Raw genomic sequence first — 20,714 nt, 5'->3', positions numbered from 1 at the left:
GTGCCAAGAAATTTGAGTATGAAACTAAAGGACTGTGTTGCTGTGATGGTGAAGTTCAACTTGCATCTAATGAATATCCAGATGAACTTGTGCAGCTTTTTACTGCTAGAAATGCACAGGCCGTGCATTTCCAGACATATTCACGCCTATACAATAACCTTTTTGCGTTCACATCTCTGGGTGGGAGTTTTGATGCAAAGAAGCAGAAAGGGATATATGTTTTTATAGCTCATGGTCAAGTATACCATAAACTTTCCGATCTTATACCTATGAACAGCATACCTAAGTATTTGCAGTTGTACTTCTACGATGCACAACATGAGAAGAACAATCGTTTAGGGTTGTTCCCGCACCTACAAGAGGAGATAATTACTTTGCTTATGAGCCTCATGGATGATAATCCATATGGTAGATTCTTTAGATCTCTCCGAGAAATTGAGGTCACACAAGATACAAGGATAATGCTAAACACTCATACTAGCCTAGACCAACGTGTGTATAATGCTCACACGTCGAATGAGGTGGCCGCAGTGTGGCTCGACAATACAATGTTGCAAGAAAATGAGGGCCCACACATCGTTGCCTATGGGAGAGCTGAAACAACACACCAGATTAAACATTTTTACGGATGCTATGACCCGCTGTAGTATCCACTACTACTGCCGAAGGGGGAAAGCGGGTGGCACCAGGGTTTGAAGAAGGTTTCCACCTCAACTATGGGTGCTTCAACCAGTTCATTGTTCCCTTTATCAACAACTGTAAATGAAGAACCTGAAAGTTTAATAGAAGCTGAAGTTACCAGTAAGTCTCTTAAATTCCCAATATCGTCGTCTTGCGTACCATTTAAGTTCTAACGTTCAGATTTCTATTACCAGATGCTGCTAGGAGACACACCAAAGCTGACAAACATATATCATGCAGAGAATATTCTGCATATAAGTTAGAAATTCAACCTGGTAACTTGCTTCTTCGAGGAGGAAGGTTGTTCCAGCAATTCATTGTGGATATGTACGTCAAAATTGAAAACACGCGCCTTGACTTTATACGATTAAACCAAGATACTATTCGTGCTGATCTGTACCAAGGGATCTTGGACACCCTAGAGCTTGGGGAAAATAGCACGTCAAATGTCGGGAGAAGGGTGATACTACCACCATCTTTTCTTGGAGGGCCGCGTGACATGAGACGTCGTTACTTAAATGCAATGGCTCTCGTTCAAAAATACGGCAAACCTGACATATTCCTGACAATGACATGCAATCCTAACTGGATTGAAATCAAAACAGAACTGGCGCCTGGGGAGCAGGCACATAATAGACCAGACTTAGTTGCGCGGATATTCCATGCTAAATTGACAGCGTTAAGAAAAGAAATAATGGAGAGAAAGGTATTTGGGGAAGTTGTGTTGGAGCTTGTGTCCTCCACAAATTAGTGTGATAACATTTGTAAATTTCTTACAGGTTCACAAGGGTATACTTCATATTTTAATCAGTTGATTAACAATTACCTAATAACGGTTGGCTTGCTAGAAAGTTTGACGTTATTATCATACAGATGGCGGTGATCAACTGGTCCCTAAAGGTCACACCTATAGGATGTGTTTGAGAGATGTGGTTATAGAAATATAATCACATTGATGCCTTATATGACTAAACAGTTAGTCAATGTGTTGATGAGACAATTATTTAATGAACATTAAATAATATTAGTTGAGACGAATTAACTGTCAATTCGTAAATTGAATATAATAAGTTATATTTAATTAAATGTATGTAATGTTAGCTTGGACGAATTAATCTGTTAATTCGTAATTAAATGTAAACGGTTATATTTAATATCAACAAGATGAATGTGTCATAGTGGTAATAGTGAGGGTACTCAAACCAAGAGGTCATGGGTTCGATCCTCACTAGATGACAATTTACACATTTTATACATTTTTGGAATAACCGAAAAAAAGAGAAATTAACTCTCTTAATTTCGGTATATGGGCCGAAAATTTGGAAGGAAAATATCTACCCTATTACACCTTATACTCGGTTTTATAAGGGATGGTAGATCATTATTTTTCGAACCTAATTTTAACCTAGTTTTGCTCATCATTTCTCTCATCAGAAAATCACACAAAAACCCTAATATTTACAGAAAATTGGGGATCTCATTCTAGCAATTTTAAGGGGTATTTCTCGGAGCATCTTGGGTGCAACTGATAGGAGAATATCATTGTGATATTGTTCATAGGCCGAATTTGCTAGGACCGAAGGTTATTTCTAATTCTCTTTACCTTTTTGTTTATGTAATTTAATTTTATGACTAGCATTCATCACTTTATAATTCGTTATAATCCTTAAAAATAAAGGGATGCATACAGATAAATCCCACAAGTGGTATCAGAGCCAAGGCCACGAATTTTAATTTTGATGATTTTCATAAAATTGTTTGTAAACAATAATTAGGGTTTGCGAAAAAATATAATCGGCTGGAATTTTTTGAGTCGTGGAATTTTTTTTTCCGTACTGTTCACGGATGAACATTATTTAAAAAAAAAAAAAAAACTGTTTTTTTCTTTCTTTCGGTTTCTCCTGAAAAACCGATTAAAGTTTTTTGCGGCTGTTTTTGTTTATGCCGATTTGAAAAGCATCCGAGAAAAGTAAGAATTTTTTTCCCGTTACTATTCACGTTTGATTCTTCTATTCACCGTAGCATTCATAAAAAAAAAAAAATTGTGTTTCGGTTTTTACGGATAAAGCCGAGTTTAAAAAGAAAACAAAACGGCTGTTTTTGTGTTGTTGTTTTTTTACGCAAAAATGAAAAATAAAAATAAAAATTGGGCTGTTTTTTTTTTTTTCTTTATTCTTCACTTCACGGCTGGACAGTTTATAAAAAAAAAAAAATTGGTTTTAGCTGTAAAACCGAGAGAGATTATTTTTGAGTTGTTTCGGTTTTACCGAGCTAATTTTAAAGATTTTTTTTGGGCCAATTAATTATTATGAAGCGGTTCATAATTAAAAGATACCTAATTATTTTAAAGCATTTTAAAATATTGATGGATTAAATTCATATTACAAGTTTAATATGAATTAAGATTGAAATTAATGTGATTAATTGAGGAATTGTCACTTAATTTGATTTAAATAGGTGGTTTGGATAAAATAAATCAACATAATTAAGGAATTGTGTCATGTATGTTTAATTTATTTTTAGTTGATGCATTTTTATTTTAGTTGAATGAATCGATTGAATGAATTTAATTTACGTATTTTTGCAATCAGTTGTAATTTGTAATACTTAGTGTGGCCTTAGTCAAATTATGTTTTCGTAATGAAGGAAACATAATTTTTTATGTAATTATGAGATCTCGAATCTCCTTTATTTTTTCTTTAGTTTTGGGTTTTGAAATTAGAATGTAATAAATAGGTTTATTATGTAATTTTATTTATTGTAATTTTCAAAGAAGACTAAAGATGGAGATTGGAGCTCACTCCCGCTACATGGATCAAGATGGAACATCAAGACAAGCTTCTCGGGTCCAAGGATGGATTCCAAACTTGTATTTAATGTTCATTTTGATAGGATAGGCCACACTAGGACTTTTTATTGTTTTTACGTTTTCATTCTTATTACTTTTCATTCACATGCTAGTTAATGCATCATTTTCCGCCTAAAACCAAACCACCTACTATTAAAATGCATGAAAATTGATTCATATAGGTTGTATGTTAGTTTTCATAGACATGCAGATGTCACAGTCTTTAAGCCATCACCTTAGTTTATTCATTCTCGCATGCTAGATATTAGTTCACTTAAAATGAAGTGAAATAAAGTTGATGGGATCTTCCTCTAAAACGGAAATTGAGATTAGTCTTTATAAGGGCAAACAACTATGAATCCCTTCTTCGTCGGTAGGCATAATATGACCCCTTCTACGTTGGGTAAGTAGTTTGTGTTGACTTAGTTTATCTCAACATTATAGTCCGAAGAGTTTCTCGTGATTATGATGGACTAAAGATAGAATTTACAGAAATTTATCGACCAAGAATTCTAACGGTAGAATTAGCTAAAAGGTTAGCTTATCAATTTACAGAGAATTGAGTCTTGGGATCATTTATATAATTCTTGAGGGAGGTCAATTGTATAAATGTTTTTGAGTCTTCGCATTATGACAGTAGTTCATTAGACTTAAAAATATAAACGATGCGCATGCTTATTATTATTCAATTTTCTTTTCGCGGTGTAGAACACGTTAATTTTACTGTTACAACAAATGGCTGGAAATAACGAAATCCCAATGCCAAGTGCCACACTTGATCGCGCGTCCTGGCTGAAAGTTTTTATGGACAACATGAATCAGTTCACACGTCTGAGAAATGACGGGTCCAACTTTGCGGACTGGGAGGCAGCACTACGGAATGCTGCCATTGCTGACGGTAAGCTCAAGTACTTAACTGAGCCAATACCGGTCAACCCAGGCCCCAATGCAGGAGTCAACGAGTCACTTGCTTATAGTGACTTCGTTATGGAAGTGGGTGCGATAAAGAACGTACTCATATTTGCAATGGAAACCAATTTGTAGAGACGCTTCATTGCTCAGGGTGCAAACAAGATTTTAACCACGCTCACTAACGAGTTCTCAAAGGCACCGAGAATCGTTACTTATGAGCATACCTGTCGCTTCTTTGATGCAAAACTCCAGAAGGGCCAACCGGTTAGCCCACACATTCTTCACATGATTGAGAATGTCGAGAAGCTGGAGGCACTTGATTGTAAAATCAGTGAGAGCATTGTCATAGACCGAATGCTTCATTCTCTTCACGATGGTTTTGCCCTTTTCAGGGCGAACTACTACATGAATGACTTGAAAAAAAATCCTCATGAGCTACACTCCCTTCTCGTACAGACCGAGAAGGATATGAAATTGAGTGGGAGTGTGAAGCAGGATATTCTCACGTTTTCAACAAGGGTAAAGGTAAGGGCAAGACTCATGGCGACCTAGCTGTAGGTGAGCCAAAGTTTAAGAAGCCAGGAAACGGTAAGAGTGGGCCCGGTGAGACTAGTTGCTCACAGGGCAAGGCAAAGAGCAAGGGCGGTGACATTGAGTGCCACCATTGTCACAAGACTGGATATTGGAGGAGGAATTGTCCCGTATACCGTGAGGACATCAAAGCAGGCCGCGTCATTCCTGTTGGTATGTCATCTTATATTCATATGATTGAGATTAACCATCCAAGTTTCGGAACTTGGGTACTTGATACTGGTTGTGGTTCTCATCTGTGTAATAATTTACAGGACCTAAAGAACATCATACCTCTCGAAAAGGGTGATGTGGACCTGCGAGTCGGGAATGGAGCACGAGTTGCTGCAGTCTCGAAGGGAACATATGTAATCCAACTCCCTAGTGGTTTTGAGTTATTTTATATAACTGTTACTATGTACCCAGTTTATCTAAGAACATTATTTCTATTTCCGTACTCGATATAGACGGTTTTGCATTTTCAATAAAGGATAATACCTGTATTTTCTTTTTAATGAAATGATTTATGGCAAAGCAGTTTCCATGAATGGAATTTACATTTTTAGATCAAACCACGGAAGTATTACACGTGAATAATAAGAAATTAAAGGTTGGTGACAAAGATCAAACCTATCTATGGCATTGTCGAATGGGACACATAAATGAGAAACGCGTGAAGAAACTCGTCGATAATGGGACTATTCCTGCATTCGATTTTTTTCTACATATGGCACGTGTGAATCATGTGTCATTGGTAAGATGACTCGAATTTCCTTCAAAGGTGTAGGAATGCGCGCTAGTGACCTATTAGGACTCATACATACTGATTTTGTGGACCTATGTCAATTACCGCTAGAGATGGCTATAGATATTTTATCACTTTCACGGACGATTTGAGTAGATACGGACATGTCTACTTAATGAAGCATAAAAGTGAGTCCTTTGAGAAATTCAAGGAATACCAGAACAGGGTTGAAAACCAACTGGGTAGAAAGGTTAAAGCACTCCGTTCAGATCGGGGTGGCGAATATCTTTCAAATGAGTTTGATCAACACCTTAAAGACTGTGGAATCGTTTTGCAGTTAACTCCACCTGGAACACCTCAATTAAATGGTGTGTCCGAACAGAGAAATCGAACCTTACTTGATATGGTTCGATCCATGATGAGTCACACGGTAGTGCCTGAATCATTATGGGGTTTTTCTCTTTTCTCAGCTGCTCTTATACTTAACCGAAGTCCGACTAAAGCTGTCGACAAGACTTCATATGAAATGTAGAAGGGAACGGTCCCTAACTTGTCCTTTATTCGGGTTTGGGGCTGCGAGGCTTATGTCAAGTGGAGACACGAGGTTAAGCTTGGCCCGCGATCGGTTAAGACATACTTTATAGGTTATCCAAAAGGAACATTTGGTCAATACTTCTATTCGCCTACCGAACATCGAGTTTTTGTTGCGGCTAGTGCGACGTTCTTAGAGAAAGAATTTCTCGAGAACAAGACGAGTAATAGAACCTTCGAGCTATCGGAGATTCCAGAACCAACAACCAAGGAACGGATGGAGGAAGTTGTTCCTCCAACTGATGATACGGTTAATATTCCTGAGGAACCTAGGAGGTCGGGTAGAGTCTCTCATCCTCCGGACAGATACATTGGTATGGTCGAGGAGAATGACGTTTTACTCCTAGAGAGTAATGAACCCGCTACCTATAAAGGTGCTATGACCTGTTCCGACTCAAAGCTATGGCTCGAAGCCATGCAATCCGAGATGGACTCCATGTATGAGAATGACGTATGGGATCTAGTTGATTTACCTAATAAGGTAAAACCTCTACAGTGCAAATGGCTTTACAAAATAAAGCGTTCTATAGACGCGCAACCAGATACCTATAAGGCACGACTTGTGGCAAAAGGTTTCACTCAAGTGCACGGATTGCATTATGATGAGATTTTTGCACCTGTAGTCATGCTACGTTCCATTTGGATAATCTTAGCGATTGTCGCTTTTCATGATTATGAAATTTGGCAAATGGATGTGAAAACTGCCTTTTTAAACGGTTATTTGGAGGAAGAGTTGTACATAGTGCAACCCGAAGGTTTCATAGATCCTGAACATCCTAAGAAAGTATTCAAGCTTAAGCGTTCCATTTATGGACTTAAGCAAGCTTCTCGGAGTTGGAATCATCGTTTCGACCAGGTGATAAAAGAGTATGGTTTCACTCGATCGGTCGAGGAACCGTGCTTATACATCAAGTCGAGTGGGAGCAAGATTGTATTCTTGATATTGTATGTCGATGACATACTCTTGATTGGGAATGACATTCCTCTCCTATCTTCGGTTAAAGGATGGTTGAAGAATCATTTCCAGATGTAAGATCCGGGTGAGGCACAACGCATTTTGGGAATCCGTATCTACCGAGATAGATCACGACGGACGTTATCACTTAGTCGAGTCTTATTTGGATAAGATTCTTGAGAGGTTCAAAGACGACCAACTCCAAGAAGGGGAACCTTCCAATGACGTCCGGGATGCGGTTGAGCAAGTTTCATCACCCACGACGCCCGGGGTTGAACGAACGGATGAGTCGAGTTCCTTATGCATCGGCTATAGGATCAATCATGTAAGCCATGATATGCACACGTCTAGACGTGGCATATGCATTGAGTATGACGAGTCAGTACCAAAAGAATCCAGGTACCTACGGAGGACTAAGGATTGGGTATTGACTTATGGAGGAGATACTAAGCTATGCGCAACCGGTTACGCAGATACTAGCTTCCAAACGGATCGAGATGATTCAAAATCTCAATCCGGGTTCGTCTTCACTCTTAATGGTGTCTTTGCGGTCACCGGAAGAGTTCCGACAGTGTTGTAGCAGATTCTACTACTGAATCGTTGAATTATGATAATCATGTAGGGCACATTATTTCCATGGGAATTAAATGTGTTCCTGAGTTGTAGTAGTTGATTATGGACTTGATACATTATCTTTTTCATATACTATGACTTCATCGTTTTATATATAATATTTTGTTTTTCATGTGGATTGTACTGACAACATTGAACGCCACAAAGTGAACTGAATTACATTATATTTGTTTTGGTCCGTAATCGCCAATGTGAGCTGATAACTCCGGCTATTATATTGTGCAGTCGATTGATGGTGGGTTCAACGAGCCATAAGTCAAGCGGTTGACTGATCGATCACAGATGCGAGATTATAACGATACCTCGTAGGACAACTTTTTGTGACAACGTAATGGAGTCCTAAATGTTTAAAACATTCGGTGCCAGGTCGTGGATAGGACATCCATTGTGTTCCTAGAGTCGATTCTTTTGACTATCGACTGTCTCTTGAGATTAAGGCAGTTTTTGGGTGACTTTGGTTTCTTTCTCACGGTCTCCCGTAACTGGAGGCTAAGTAGATTTTTTCTGGGTCATTTCATACTGTGCTTACATCTGAAGGATTCGAGTTGAGGAAAATATCCAAACCTTATCAGGTATAGTTATTTCTCAGGGCCACTCGAGGAGTTGTAACTGAAATTCATGGCCATGCTCGAATGTTCATTCGTTTATCGCTTAAGTTACTCTCTAGTCTTGGAAACCACTCTTGATAATGATCGCTTGTAAAATACGACCTTTGTGAATACGGATTTGCAAATTGTTTTACATTGAGTGGGAGAAATTTTAGGATATGAGAATCGGTTATCGCACATACACTTGTGAGGACAAGTGGGAGTTTTTTGGAGCTTGTGTCCTCCACAAATTAGTGTGATAACATTTGTAAATCTCTTACAGGTTCACAAGGGTATACTTCGTATTTTAATCAGTTGATTAACGATTACCTAATAACGGTTGGCTTGCTAGAAAGTTTGACGTTATTATCATACAGATGGCGGTGATCAACTGGTCCCTAAAGGTCACACCTATAGGATGTGTTTGAGAGATGTGGTTATAGAAATATAATCACATTGATGCCTTATATGACTAAACAGTTAGTCAATGTGTTGATGAGACAATTATTTAATGAAGATTAAATAATATGAGTTGAGACGAATTAACTGTCAATTCGTAAATTGAATATAATAAGTTATATTTAATTGAATGTATGTAATGTTAGCTTGGACGAATTAATCTGTTAATTCGTAATTAAATGTAAACGGTTATATTTAATATCAACAAGATGAATGTGTCATAGTGGTAATAGTGAGGGTACTCAAACCAAGAGGTCATGGGTTCGATCCTCACTAGATGACAATTTACACATTTTATACATTTTTGGAATAACCGAAAAAAAGAGAAATTAACTCTCTTAATTTCGGTATATGGGCCGAAAATTTGGAAGGAAAATATCTACCCTATTACACCTTATACTCGGTTTTATAAGAGATGGTAGATCATTATTTTTCGAACCTAATTTTAACCTAGTTTTGCTCATCATTTCTCTCATCAGAAAATCACACAAAAACCCTAATATTTACATAAAATTGGGGATCTCATTCTAGCAATTTTGAGGGGTATTTCTCGGAGCATCTTGGATGCAACTGATAGGAGAATATCATTGTGATATTGTTCATAGGCCGAATTAGCTAGGACCGAAGGTTATTTCTAATTTTCTTTACCCTTTTGTTTATGTAATTTAATTTTATGACTAGAATTCATCACTTTATAATTCGTTATAATCCTTAAAAATAAAGGGATACATACAGATAAATCCCACAAGTTTCTGCCGTCATAAATGTTGTGGAATTTCAGAAGTGTGGCCTCCCTCACGCACATTTTTTAATTATACTCAGAGGAGATGACAAGATAAGAAACCCGGAGAGTTTTGACAGATACGTCTTTGCAGATATACCTTCACGAGAAAACCCACCTTTGAGAGGTGCTGTTTTACGCCATATGATGCACGGACCATGTGGAAATGAATTTCCTAAGAGCCAATGCATGCAGTTAAAGAAGGGTAAAAGAGTGTGCAAGTCTGAGTATCCAAAGAAGTTTAGCGACTTCACCACAAATGGCTCGGATTGTTACCCACTGTATGGAAGGCGAGACACTGGAAAGATTATCTTGGTTAGGAAAGTTAAGATGGAAAATAGATCTGTAATACCTACAATCCCTACCTTCTCACAATGTATGACTGCCATCTTAATTTTGAGGTGTGTTCCACTAAAAAGGTTGTCAAATATCTGTATAAGTACGTATACAAAGGCCACGATCGTATTTCATTCAATGTGGAAGATGGGGAAACCACTCAGTATGTAGATGAGATTGAAAGGTATCAATCTGGTAGGTGGGTTTCTCCTTCGGAAGCAGCTTGGAGGATTTTTGGTTTCAATTTGTTCGATATTTACCCACCTGTTCACTCGTTGCCTGTACATACACCTAATGGATAAACGGTTAGCTTTGAACCATTTAAAACCTTGCAAGGAATTGTAGAGGATGAACATAGAATAAAAACTATGTTGACTGGATTTTTCAAGGCAAACTCTAAACAAAAAGAAGGTCCAAGATACTTGTATAGCGAATTCCCAGAGCACTTTCTCTGGAATGGGAAGCGCAAGGAATGGAAGGCGAGGGACCGTGGGGTTGCAATTGGTAGAGTTGCACATGCAGCTCCTGGAGAAGGGGAAAGGTATTATCTCAAGTTGTTATTGGCACATGTAAGGGGTCCTACGTCCTTTGAAGACCTGTTGACATTTGAGGGCATTATATACACATCATTTCAAGAGGCTTCTCTTAAAAGGGGCATACTGGAGCAGGATAATGTAGCTGATCACTGTATGGACGAGGTCGTGCAGGTAGAAATGCCGCATGCTTTGTGCCGGTTGTTTACAACGATACTCATTTTTAGCTGCCCAAATAATCCTAAAGATTTTTGGGAAAGGTAATACGAAGCTCTTTCAGAGGATTTCAGAAAACAAATTGGGAATGACGAACATAGAGTCTCACAGTTGACTGTTGGGCAGATTGAACAATTCTTAGAGGGGATGGGCAGAACTTTTGCAGATTTTTACCTACAACATCTACAAATTGCAGAAGAGACGGGGCTGCATAGTACTAGGGATATAGAGGATACTCTTAATGCTCCTGTTCCTCATGAACAGCTCGCTTCTAAAAAGAAACTAAATGTGGGCCAAAAAAATGCATATAAAACAATAATGTATCATGTGAAAAATAGCATACCTGGGGCTTTTTTCATTGATGGACCGGGCGGAACAGGCAAGACTTTCCTATATGGTGCTCTCTATGCAAAAGTTCGAGCGATGGGCAAAATATGTTTGCCTACGGCTACGTCAGGAATCACAACGTCGAATTTGCCAACGGACAGGACTACACATTCAAGGTTCAAGTTACCGCTCGATACTGATGAATCTCTTGTATTTGCTATTTCTAAGCAAGGTAGTCTTGCTTGTTTGTTGAGATAAGCAACTCTTTTAATTTGGGACGAGGCTTCTATGGCAAAGAAAGAGAACATTGAGGCCGTTAACTTGCTACTACAAGATGTATGCAGTAACTCAAACCTCTTCAGCGGTAAAATTGTTTTATTTGGCGGAGATTTCCGTCAAGTTCTCCCTGTCCTCCCACGCCGTACACAATAGGAGGCGGTTGAGACTAGCATTGTCAGTTCAAAAATCTGGTCCGACCTTACAAAGTTTAGTCTTACTGAGAACATAAGGGCAAGGGTAGATCCTTCTCTGATTTCCTGCTCAGACTTAGAGATGGGTTGTTACAATCAGTGGAATCTTCCAATGTGAATTTACCTGCTCAACTAATCTTAAAACCTAATGGAACTGCATGCCCAGTAGAGCTTCTGGTTGATTCAGTATTCCCTGAAGTGAAGCATATTTCATTTAGCCCAGACATTTTCAATGATAGGGCCATTTTAACACCGAGGAACAACGATGTGGATTTAATAAACAAATTGCTTATAGAGAAATTCCCGGGCCGAGAATACATATACAAGAGTTTTGATAGGGTCATTAACGACAGTTGTAACGTATACCCGTCTGAATTCCTGAATACACTCTGTCCTCCTGGAATGACCCCACATGAACTGGTAATGAAAGAAAACTCTCCAGTAGTTTTACTGAGAAATCTCGATCCTGCAGCGGGGCTATGTAATGGAACGCGGTTGGAAAGAGTTGGTGTTTATTTACCTAAACCATGTTTCTCGCATGGGCAATTATATGTGGCTCTTTCACGTGCTAGGTCGGCACAACAGCTCAAAGTATTACAGGACATACACATAGGTGACGACGCTGACACATCGTCTGTGAAGAATATCGTCTCTTTTGAAATGTTGAGAAGGGCGGGGATCAGGTCGTGGTGAAAGGTTAGAAGTACATTTTGCCTTTTGGAAATCTGTCAAATTAGTGCCGATGACCTATATTCGCAATCTTTTAAAAGTATACTTGAAAACAAGGTTGCTAGCGCTTAAGTATGTATATAACATACAGAAATTAAAATGAGGAAAGATAATGGACTTAAATTGAGGTACATTGTTTGGACTAGGCAGTCAATTGTGTAGGAACAAAATACGAGCGAATAGAACTGACTCTCCACTTTCTATTGTTTCAGGTGTGTGGGAACTATGGCGAAGTATAGAAACATTACTGCAGCCGTCAAGTTTTGTGTAGCGCGTGGTGTCCAACACTATGAACAATGGCCCATCCTTCTTTAATAAAATGTCGTGAAGATAATCCTACGTGCTCTATGTGAAATAAATGTGTGTATTTTATAATGATTAACTAAGTTAACAATGATTATCATGTGCTCTATGCATGTTTTATTGTGAACATTGAACGAACAATGTGACGTAATTCAGAAGTCTTTTCAGGTGAAAAAAAAAGGTCTTTTAGTGTTTCCTTGGAGTTTTTATTATGTAAATTAGTAGCAACTAGAGTGCATGAAATAGGATGTTTAGCTTGGTAGTCTACGCAGTAATGCCTTTGGTCACTTGCTCTATAGGATAATTGAAATTGTAGAGCTGGTAAGAAGAAGTAGCAGGTGTATAGCAATCAATCCCGGCATGTTTACCGTTTTTCAGAAAGGCATCGCCGTTCGGTGGGTATTTTTTAAAACAGTAGCAAAAATGGCAATGGCCTCTAAACTATGAAAAACGTATCTGGATTTGGATTTTTTTCAGTCTACATATGGCTCACTATTTAATAGATGCATTTCAGTAGATAATTAAGAGTGAGAACATTCATTGCATTAACTTACGGGATAACTTCAAACAGCACCAAGCCAAAGACATACACAAGCCGATGAAAATATCTTGGGGTACCGCGCGCCCATGTCCTAAGGGATAAGAAATGTAGTTTAGTCTACTTTCTCGTACTCCGTGCACAAATGTTTAGCATTTGTCTGTCACATAATAGTAAAAAAAAACTATGATCGCGGCTATGGCTATTAGTTACTTGCTTGTTGCTACCTCGACTAATACATAAAATTGTAACACCCCCGCACACCAGGACGCCTTACCAAGGACCATTCCAGTGTATGACGGTGTCACCATCTCGGTTTCCCGAGGAAGTAGATCAAATTAGACAAAATAAGAACATTATTACATTGATAGCATATCCGTCACAATACCGCTTATACAAGACTCTAAATAAAGTACAGTTACAACACTTGTGATTCTACATCTCTAGACCAGCAGCGTGACGACTCGATCCCTCCAATCCCAGCAGCAGTAACCAACAATACCTGCTAAACCAACTGCTCACCATCCCCGAATGGATCACCGCAGATACCACAAAACAACACGGGGTCAGTACTGACTAATCACATATAAGTTAAACAATAAAGTAAACAGAGCTGATCATCCGCTATCCCACGCTTATCACCTCGTACCAACACCGACTACACACGAAGGGTGTAGCCCTGCCAGATTACCCATCGCAACAGGTAATCCTCGCCGCCGATGGGTGACCGCACCCATCCCCACCTAGTCCGGCTCTTCAACGAGCGACTAACAGTCCCTGTCCCTTAATGTGCACATCCCCTCTCGTGGCGGGTTCCACGGAGGGCGAACTAGGGTGTGGAGCCACTCCCGCAAGTGACTCCACCACAATCTCAATCACCACATCGCAGCTGTCACATGACAACGTCATCATCACCACGACCACTATACTCCGATGATCAGCGGATAGCCACGATTTACAATACAATCATAAATTCAATTCAATTAACAGTAGACTGAGTAGGGAGACCCTACCTCATAACAAAGCATGAAAAACCTCCATCTATAGCCACGCACGACTCCATTAAGCACCCTAACAAAGATAACCATATCCTATTATACGACCATACTCAAAGAAATCATACAAGGGAACACAAAGCAGAACTTACCTAACCTTGCACATCGGTGACCACCTAGACAACCACCACCCACGTCCCTCTTGTTCCGCGAATCCCGATATTCCCATGGTAGGGGTTTAGGCTAGCTTCCTTAAGGTATGAATCTATGGAGTGATAGAGGAGGGAGATGGTTTAGGGTTAGAGAAGGAGAAACTGTCGAGGAAATGAGAAAATAGAAATGAATCTCGCGAACACGCATTTATAATAACACGTCGTCAACAGTCATACTCGGTCGAGTATAGGAATACTCGGCCGAGTAGACTCCACTCGGTCGAGTATTGGTGATACTCGGCCGAGTGGCCTCCGCTAGGTCGAGTGATCGGCTAGTACGCCCCCTTATTACCGGTCGATCCCTCACCCAAACATCCCTAAGGTTTGTTTGGTCAACAAGATCGGTCAACAACATTCCCTACAATTCCCGAGTATTACAATCTTCCCCCTTAAAAGAACTTCGTCCCCGGTTCAGCCCGCACGACACCCCCGCAAAGATTTACGTACGTGTGACCCTAACCACCTTCTCGAAGGTACACCAGTTCACATTATTCATACATTACCATCAACCATCTTACTCAACAACAATCGCTTATCACAGCTACCTTTCCAACAGTAACCCATTCTCAAAACAGTATGCACCCATATACTTACATGAGTATGCAATTGCGACGCCTTACACCACGTAAGGAACCCATACACAAATGTAAACTACCACATTCCGCACACTTATATTAAATGTACAATTGCAAAGCGATACACCATTGTAGAGCAACACTCAAATTATAAAGAGTAACTAAGTATACAATCACCACCTTCCAAACAAGCGATATATAAGTACACCATCACCACATTCCGGACACGCATACCAATGATCATCATTTGACTCGAATCTTTGTATTACTTGACACCCGTGCACCATATAATTTTCATATTAATTGAATACACATAGATGCGGCTTAAAGAAACATAATTGTAATTTAGTAACTCCGAATGAGAACGCCTAACATACATATAATTCCCAATATTTCATAAAATTAAATACTTACTCATAAATAAAATACATATTTCACAAATAAAATACTTATCATAAAACTTGAGTTGGGACATCCGTGTATAGTATAACCTTTATATTACTCGACATCCGTGTATAGTATAACCTTTATATTACTCGAATACAACATAGCTATCACTTCAGGGAAACATGGACATACATACATGAAATTCCAAAATCATAGATATAACTAAACAACTAAACACATATTTTACATACGTGAAATACTTAATTCCGCGACATTACTCTTCCCCTCTTAAAGGAACTTCGTCCCCGAAGTTCACCACTAAACATATTCCCGACCCAACGCTAAAACGTACTACGTGACGGTGACATTACTCATAAACTCATGTAGCTTCACTTGTTTTACGACATTACACTCTTGTGACTTATAAAACCAAATACTTCAGCAACCAACATATATACTCTTACAGCAACAATTAACATATAGTATAATTGAAAAAGAACAGTTCTATATGTAACCTTATTGAAACAAGCCTCACTGTAACCAAACATACATACGTGTAAGACTTTCTTCCTTGAGCACCCTCTAAATAGTTAACCTGTCTTATACAACAAAACATTCATGAATTTATAGTTGAGACCAACGATCACATATCCATGTTATCATAACGATCCATCTGTGGGGCGTCATCTAGTATAACATAGTAACACAAGTATCTAACGAGCTTTATCATACAATTATGACGTGAATATGAGATTCACATAACAGATTTCCAACAGCCTCTAAATCGACAGTAATCGGCCGAGTATGAAGATTCACTCGACCGAGTAAGCTCTACTCGATCGAGTATAGGAATACTCGGCCGAGTAAGCTCTGCTCGGTCGAGTATAGGGATACTCGGCCGAGCACGCTCTACTCGGTCGAGTAGTAACCCACACTCGGTCGAGTGATGTCCGCAGAGAGCGTTTTGTTTATATACTTAGCTATCACTAGCAACCTGCAACAATTCTTCACAATCATTTAATACGTAATAAATTTCTACCTCATGTGACATGAAACACGTCTCCATACATTAACCACGTAACGGCCTTAAGGCCAAATACAATAATCCAACATAAGATACCCAATACCGACAACAACATCCAAAGGGAAATAATAATCCAACTAACAAAGTAAAATCAATAATCTGACGACATAACGAACTAAAGCCAATAATCTGACGACATAAAATCAGTGACGAGGACCCTCCTCCATGCCATCATCTCCTCCTGCGCCAGAGGTACCTGCACCGGAACTCCCTGCTCCCGGAAAGCCCGCCGCTGCTGAGTAGTCCCCTCCTAGCTGACTGCCGGAGTTGGCTCCCCACGGTCCCGCGAGGTAGCCAAACTCAGTCTCCTCCGGAGGTCTCCAGTAACGCGGGTCCACCCCATAGCTGTGGAACACTCCCGCATCCACTCCCGGTCCTCTCCACCAGACAGGCTGTGCCAACTGAGTCCCGATGCCCTGGTTAAGGGCCATCTCATGTAGGTTGCGGAGCACCAAAGTAGAAGAGATCCGCTCAGCCAACTCATGAGGCTGCATCCTAGGGTCATGCACCGTAGGGTATGACGAGTACTGGTAAGAATGGTAAGGGTAGGAGTCGGGAGCAGAGTAAGAGGGCTCAGACACAACCGGGTCTACCCTAGACTGCCTAACCCCACGACGCTCTCTAGGTGGGGGAGGTGCCTGCTGCTGTCCCTCGTGTGTGGTAGCAGGCTCAGGTAAATCCAGAAGGATCCGTGGGTCAATCAGGTAAGTCTGGGGCTCAGGTCTAGGAATGCCACAAGGCTCCCACTCGGCCAAATGATCAACCACGGGAAGGCGAGCCGGGTCCTAAAGTACCATCCACATAGTTCCTCTCACCCTCCAAGCATACGACCCATCATCCATCTTCCTCAACCATCGGTTCTGACGCCAATACTGGGCATCCATGGTGGGTACAACCTCAACATACTCGTTCCCCTCAGGAGGTGGGGCCTCAAAGTCGGTCAGTCGCTGAGCTAGGCGGGTCACTATGGCCCCGCAAGCAACAAATCGGGTCTCAGACTGTGCCATGAGCTCCAGACTAGAGCACACTATACCAGGAGCACTGTAGTAAAACGGTTTCCGGCGGTGAAGGTTAAGGTAAGACACAAGGAGCATGACTTCGTGAGAATTGAGTTTACTCACGTCATCTCTCGAGTAAAGCAGGCAGGTCAACATCCTTAGGAACATACGAAGGGACACGTGTTGAATGTCATTAATCAACATGGCACTGACGGTAGGGGCGGGTCGGCCAGTCAAATACGGAAGGTACTGAGGTGCGCCACTGTTCTTGGCCACATCACTAAGGTAGTCATCATCCTCAGCCTCTAAACCCAAATGATCGGCCAACTCATCAAGGGTAAGCTCATGGTCCTCATTCATGAGACGAAAAGAGATGGTCTTGCCCTTCCTATCATAAACAAAAGAGCTCAGGAACTCTAAGGTCAAATGGGGGTAGGATTTCTTTCTCAAATGGTACAACCCCTCCATGCCCAAAATCTTGAAAATGTGCACTATGTCCTCTTTAATTCCTAAAGTCTCAAGGATACTAGGGTTAACACAACGGGTGGGACGAAAAGGACGACGCATAAGAGCCACGAAAGCCTTACGATGATCAAAGTTAGCGAAAATTACAGATGGATGAGCCGCCACCGGCGCAGTCAACCGGTTCATCGCTACCTTGCCCAACCTCGAGTTGGACCTCCGCGCGAGGTCTCTTGTTGGGTAAACCTCTAGTTTTCACCATACTGCAAGAAAAACATTCTTAACAAGGGATTGACATATGAAAGTTCTTAACACAAAAGACGGACTGTTTTACTTGTATATCGATTTTGGAATAAGCTTTGGAAGATAAACTAGCAGAAATCACCATCTATTTTACAAATCACATTGTTTCCAGTTTTCATTTTGTTTCAAAGCAGAGAATGATCCTCAACAACAAAAGAATTTCGTTTTTGCTAACCCTAGAACTCAAAAATTGAATTTTTAGTTCATGGAATAAATCAACCAAATTATACACAAGTTCTATGTGTGGTCAAATTCGAAAATCAAGAAGTTTAAGACAGAATTTCGATTGTTTTTAACCTAAATTGAAATTTAGCATGTTAATACACAAAGTCTTTGAAAACAATCAAGGAATTTGAGTTTAGATCTTACCTTAAACTGACTTAGGGCAATTAAGAACAAGTGTGGCACCAAGATTTCACCCAAAAGCTTGAGAAAAGAGGAGTATGGAGTTTTAGAGAGAAGAAAAGAGGAAGAGGGAGGCGGAAATAAGAAAGAAAAGGCTCGAGAATAGGGTTTTTGTATAACCCGAAATTGGCTTTGCTACGGCGACACTCGGTCGAGTGTTTGGAATACTCGGCCGAGTGTTCACTACTCGGTCGAGTGTTTAGGATACTCGGCCGAGTGTGCATTACTCGGTCGAGTACCTTTCTTACTCGGTCGAGTTTTGAAGAACAGAATCGATTTTTATTCTAACAAAATGGGCACTCGGCCGAGTTTGGTCCACTCGGTCGAGTACTCGCATCTACTCGTTCTAATATTCAAATAAATAAGGAGTCGTAACTTTTTATCATTCTGCAAAATCAAATAACATCGTTCGGAGTTCCGGGATTCCGGCTCGTCACAATTGAAGCTGATCCCTACCACGTAATCACACAACAACACGTACATCTGCACATTCATCTCCAAACAATCATCACTCACACTTTATCCCTCGCTATACCAAAGACTATTTTACCGTACCCATAGAGCACATGTCACAACCCAATTACGGTAATTATCAGGTTTAGCTCTATATCACATCATTTCTACCTCTGCTAATCACCAGACATACACCCTGTTCACATTTGTAATACCATAATTTCACACCTAACACATTCCAATTAAACACATTGATTAAGTTGTCACTGATCACACATAGCAACAATTCCATATTCACTTCCACTTTTCTACCTTCAAACTAACTCATATCACTCTAGTAATAGATACGCACACAACAGATGCACACGACACACAACACTTAGCAATACACGACTCACACTAGCTACCCTTTACCCGTGTCTGGCTTAAGTCCGATGGGGCCATGATTTTGAAATGAGGGCGCCTACTCACCCAAAATCTAGCATCGGCTGGGGCTCCCAACGTACATACACCAGGTTCATTTTAGTTGACACCCTATGTTCATTAATTTCGTTGGTTCAGGTTCCAAAATCGTCGGCTCTGATACCACTTTGGAACACCCCCGCACACCAGGACGCCTTACCAAGGACCATTCCAGTGTATGACGGTGTCACCATCTCGGTTTCCCGAGGAAGTAGATCAAATTAGACAAAATAAGAACATTATTACATTGATAGCATATCCGTCACAATACCGCTTATACAAGACTCTAAATAAAGTACAGTTACAACACTTGTGATTCTACATCTCTAGACCAGCAGCGTGACGACTCGATCCCTCCAATCCCAGCAGCAGTAACCAACAATACCTGCTAAACCAACTGCTCACCATCCCCGAATGGATCACCGCAGATACCACAAAACAACACGGGGTCAGTACTGACTAATCACATATAAGTTAAACAATAAAGTAAACAGAGCTGATCATCCGCTATCCCACGCTTATCACCTCGTACCAACACCGACTACACACGAAGGGTGTAGCCCTGCCAGATTACCCATCGCAACAGGTAATCCTCGCCGCCAGTGGGTGACCGCAGCCCATCCCCACCTAGTCCAGCTCTTCAACGAGCGACTAACAGTCCCTGTCCCTTAATGTGCACATCCCCTCTCGTGGCGGGTTCCACGGAGGGCGAACTAGGGTGTGGAGCCACTCCCGCAAGTGACTCCACCACAATCTCAATCACCACATCGCAGCTGTCACATGACAACGTCATCATCACCACGACCACTATACTCCGATGATCAGCGGATAGCCACGATTTACAATACAATCATAAATTCAATTCAATTAACAGTAGACTGAGTAGGGAGACCCTACCTCATAACAAAGCATGAAAAACCTCCATCTATAGCCACGCACGACTCCATTAAGCACCCTAACAAAGATAACCATATCCTATTATACGACCATACTCAAAGAAATCATACAAGGGAACACAAAGCAGAACTTACCTAACCTTGCACATCGGTGACCACCTAGACAACCACCACCCACGTCCCTCTTGTTCCGCGAATCCCGATATTCCCATGGTAGGGGTTTAGGCTAGCTTCCTTAAGGTATGAATCTATGGAGTGATAGAGGAGG

General features: G+C 40.5%; 1 protein-coding gene across 1 annotated transcript; it reads left to right on the top strand.

The window, feature by feature from the left end:
• Positions 1-716: 716 nt before the first annotated feature.
• LOC141629882 (uncharacterized) lies at positions 717-12,337 on the top strand. Its single transcript, XM_074442805.1, has 7 exons — positions 717-801; positions 876-1,387; positions 9,763-10,077; positions 10,182-10,379; positions 10,488-10,805; positions 10,974-11,406; positions 11,745-12,337. The coding sequence occupies exons 1-7, from the start codon at positions 717-719 to the stop codon at positions 12,335-12,337; spliced, it is 2,454 nt and encodes an 817-aa protein (XP_074298906.1).
• The last annotated feature ends 8,377 nt before the right edge of the window (positions 12,338-20,714 follow it).

The sequence above is a fragment of the Silene latifolia genome, chromosome Y (assembly GCF_048544455.1).
Source record: "Silene latifolia isolate original U9 population chromosome Y, ASM4854445v1, whole genome shotgun sequence".
Taxonomy (NCBI): Eukaryota; Viridiplantae; Streptophyta; class Magnoliopsida; order Caryophyllales; family Caryophyllaceae; genus Silene; species Silene latifolia.
Note: the sequence above shows the minus strand (reverse complement) of the source record. Positions and strands in the feature narration are given on the sequence as shown.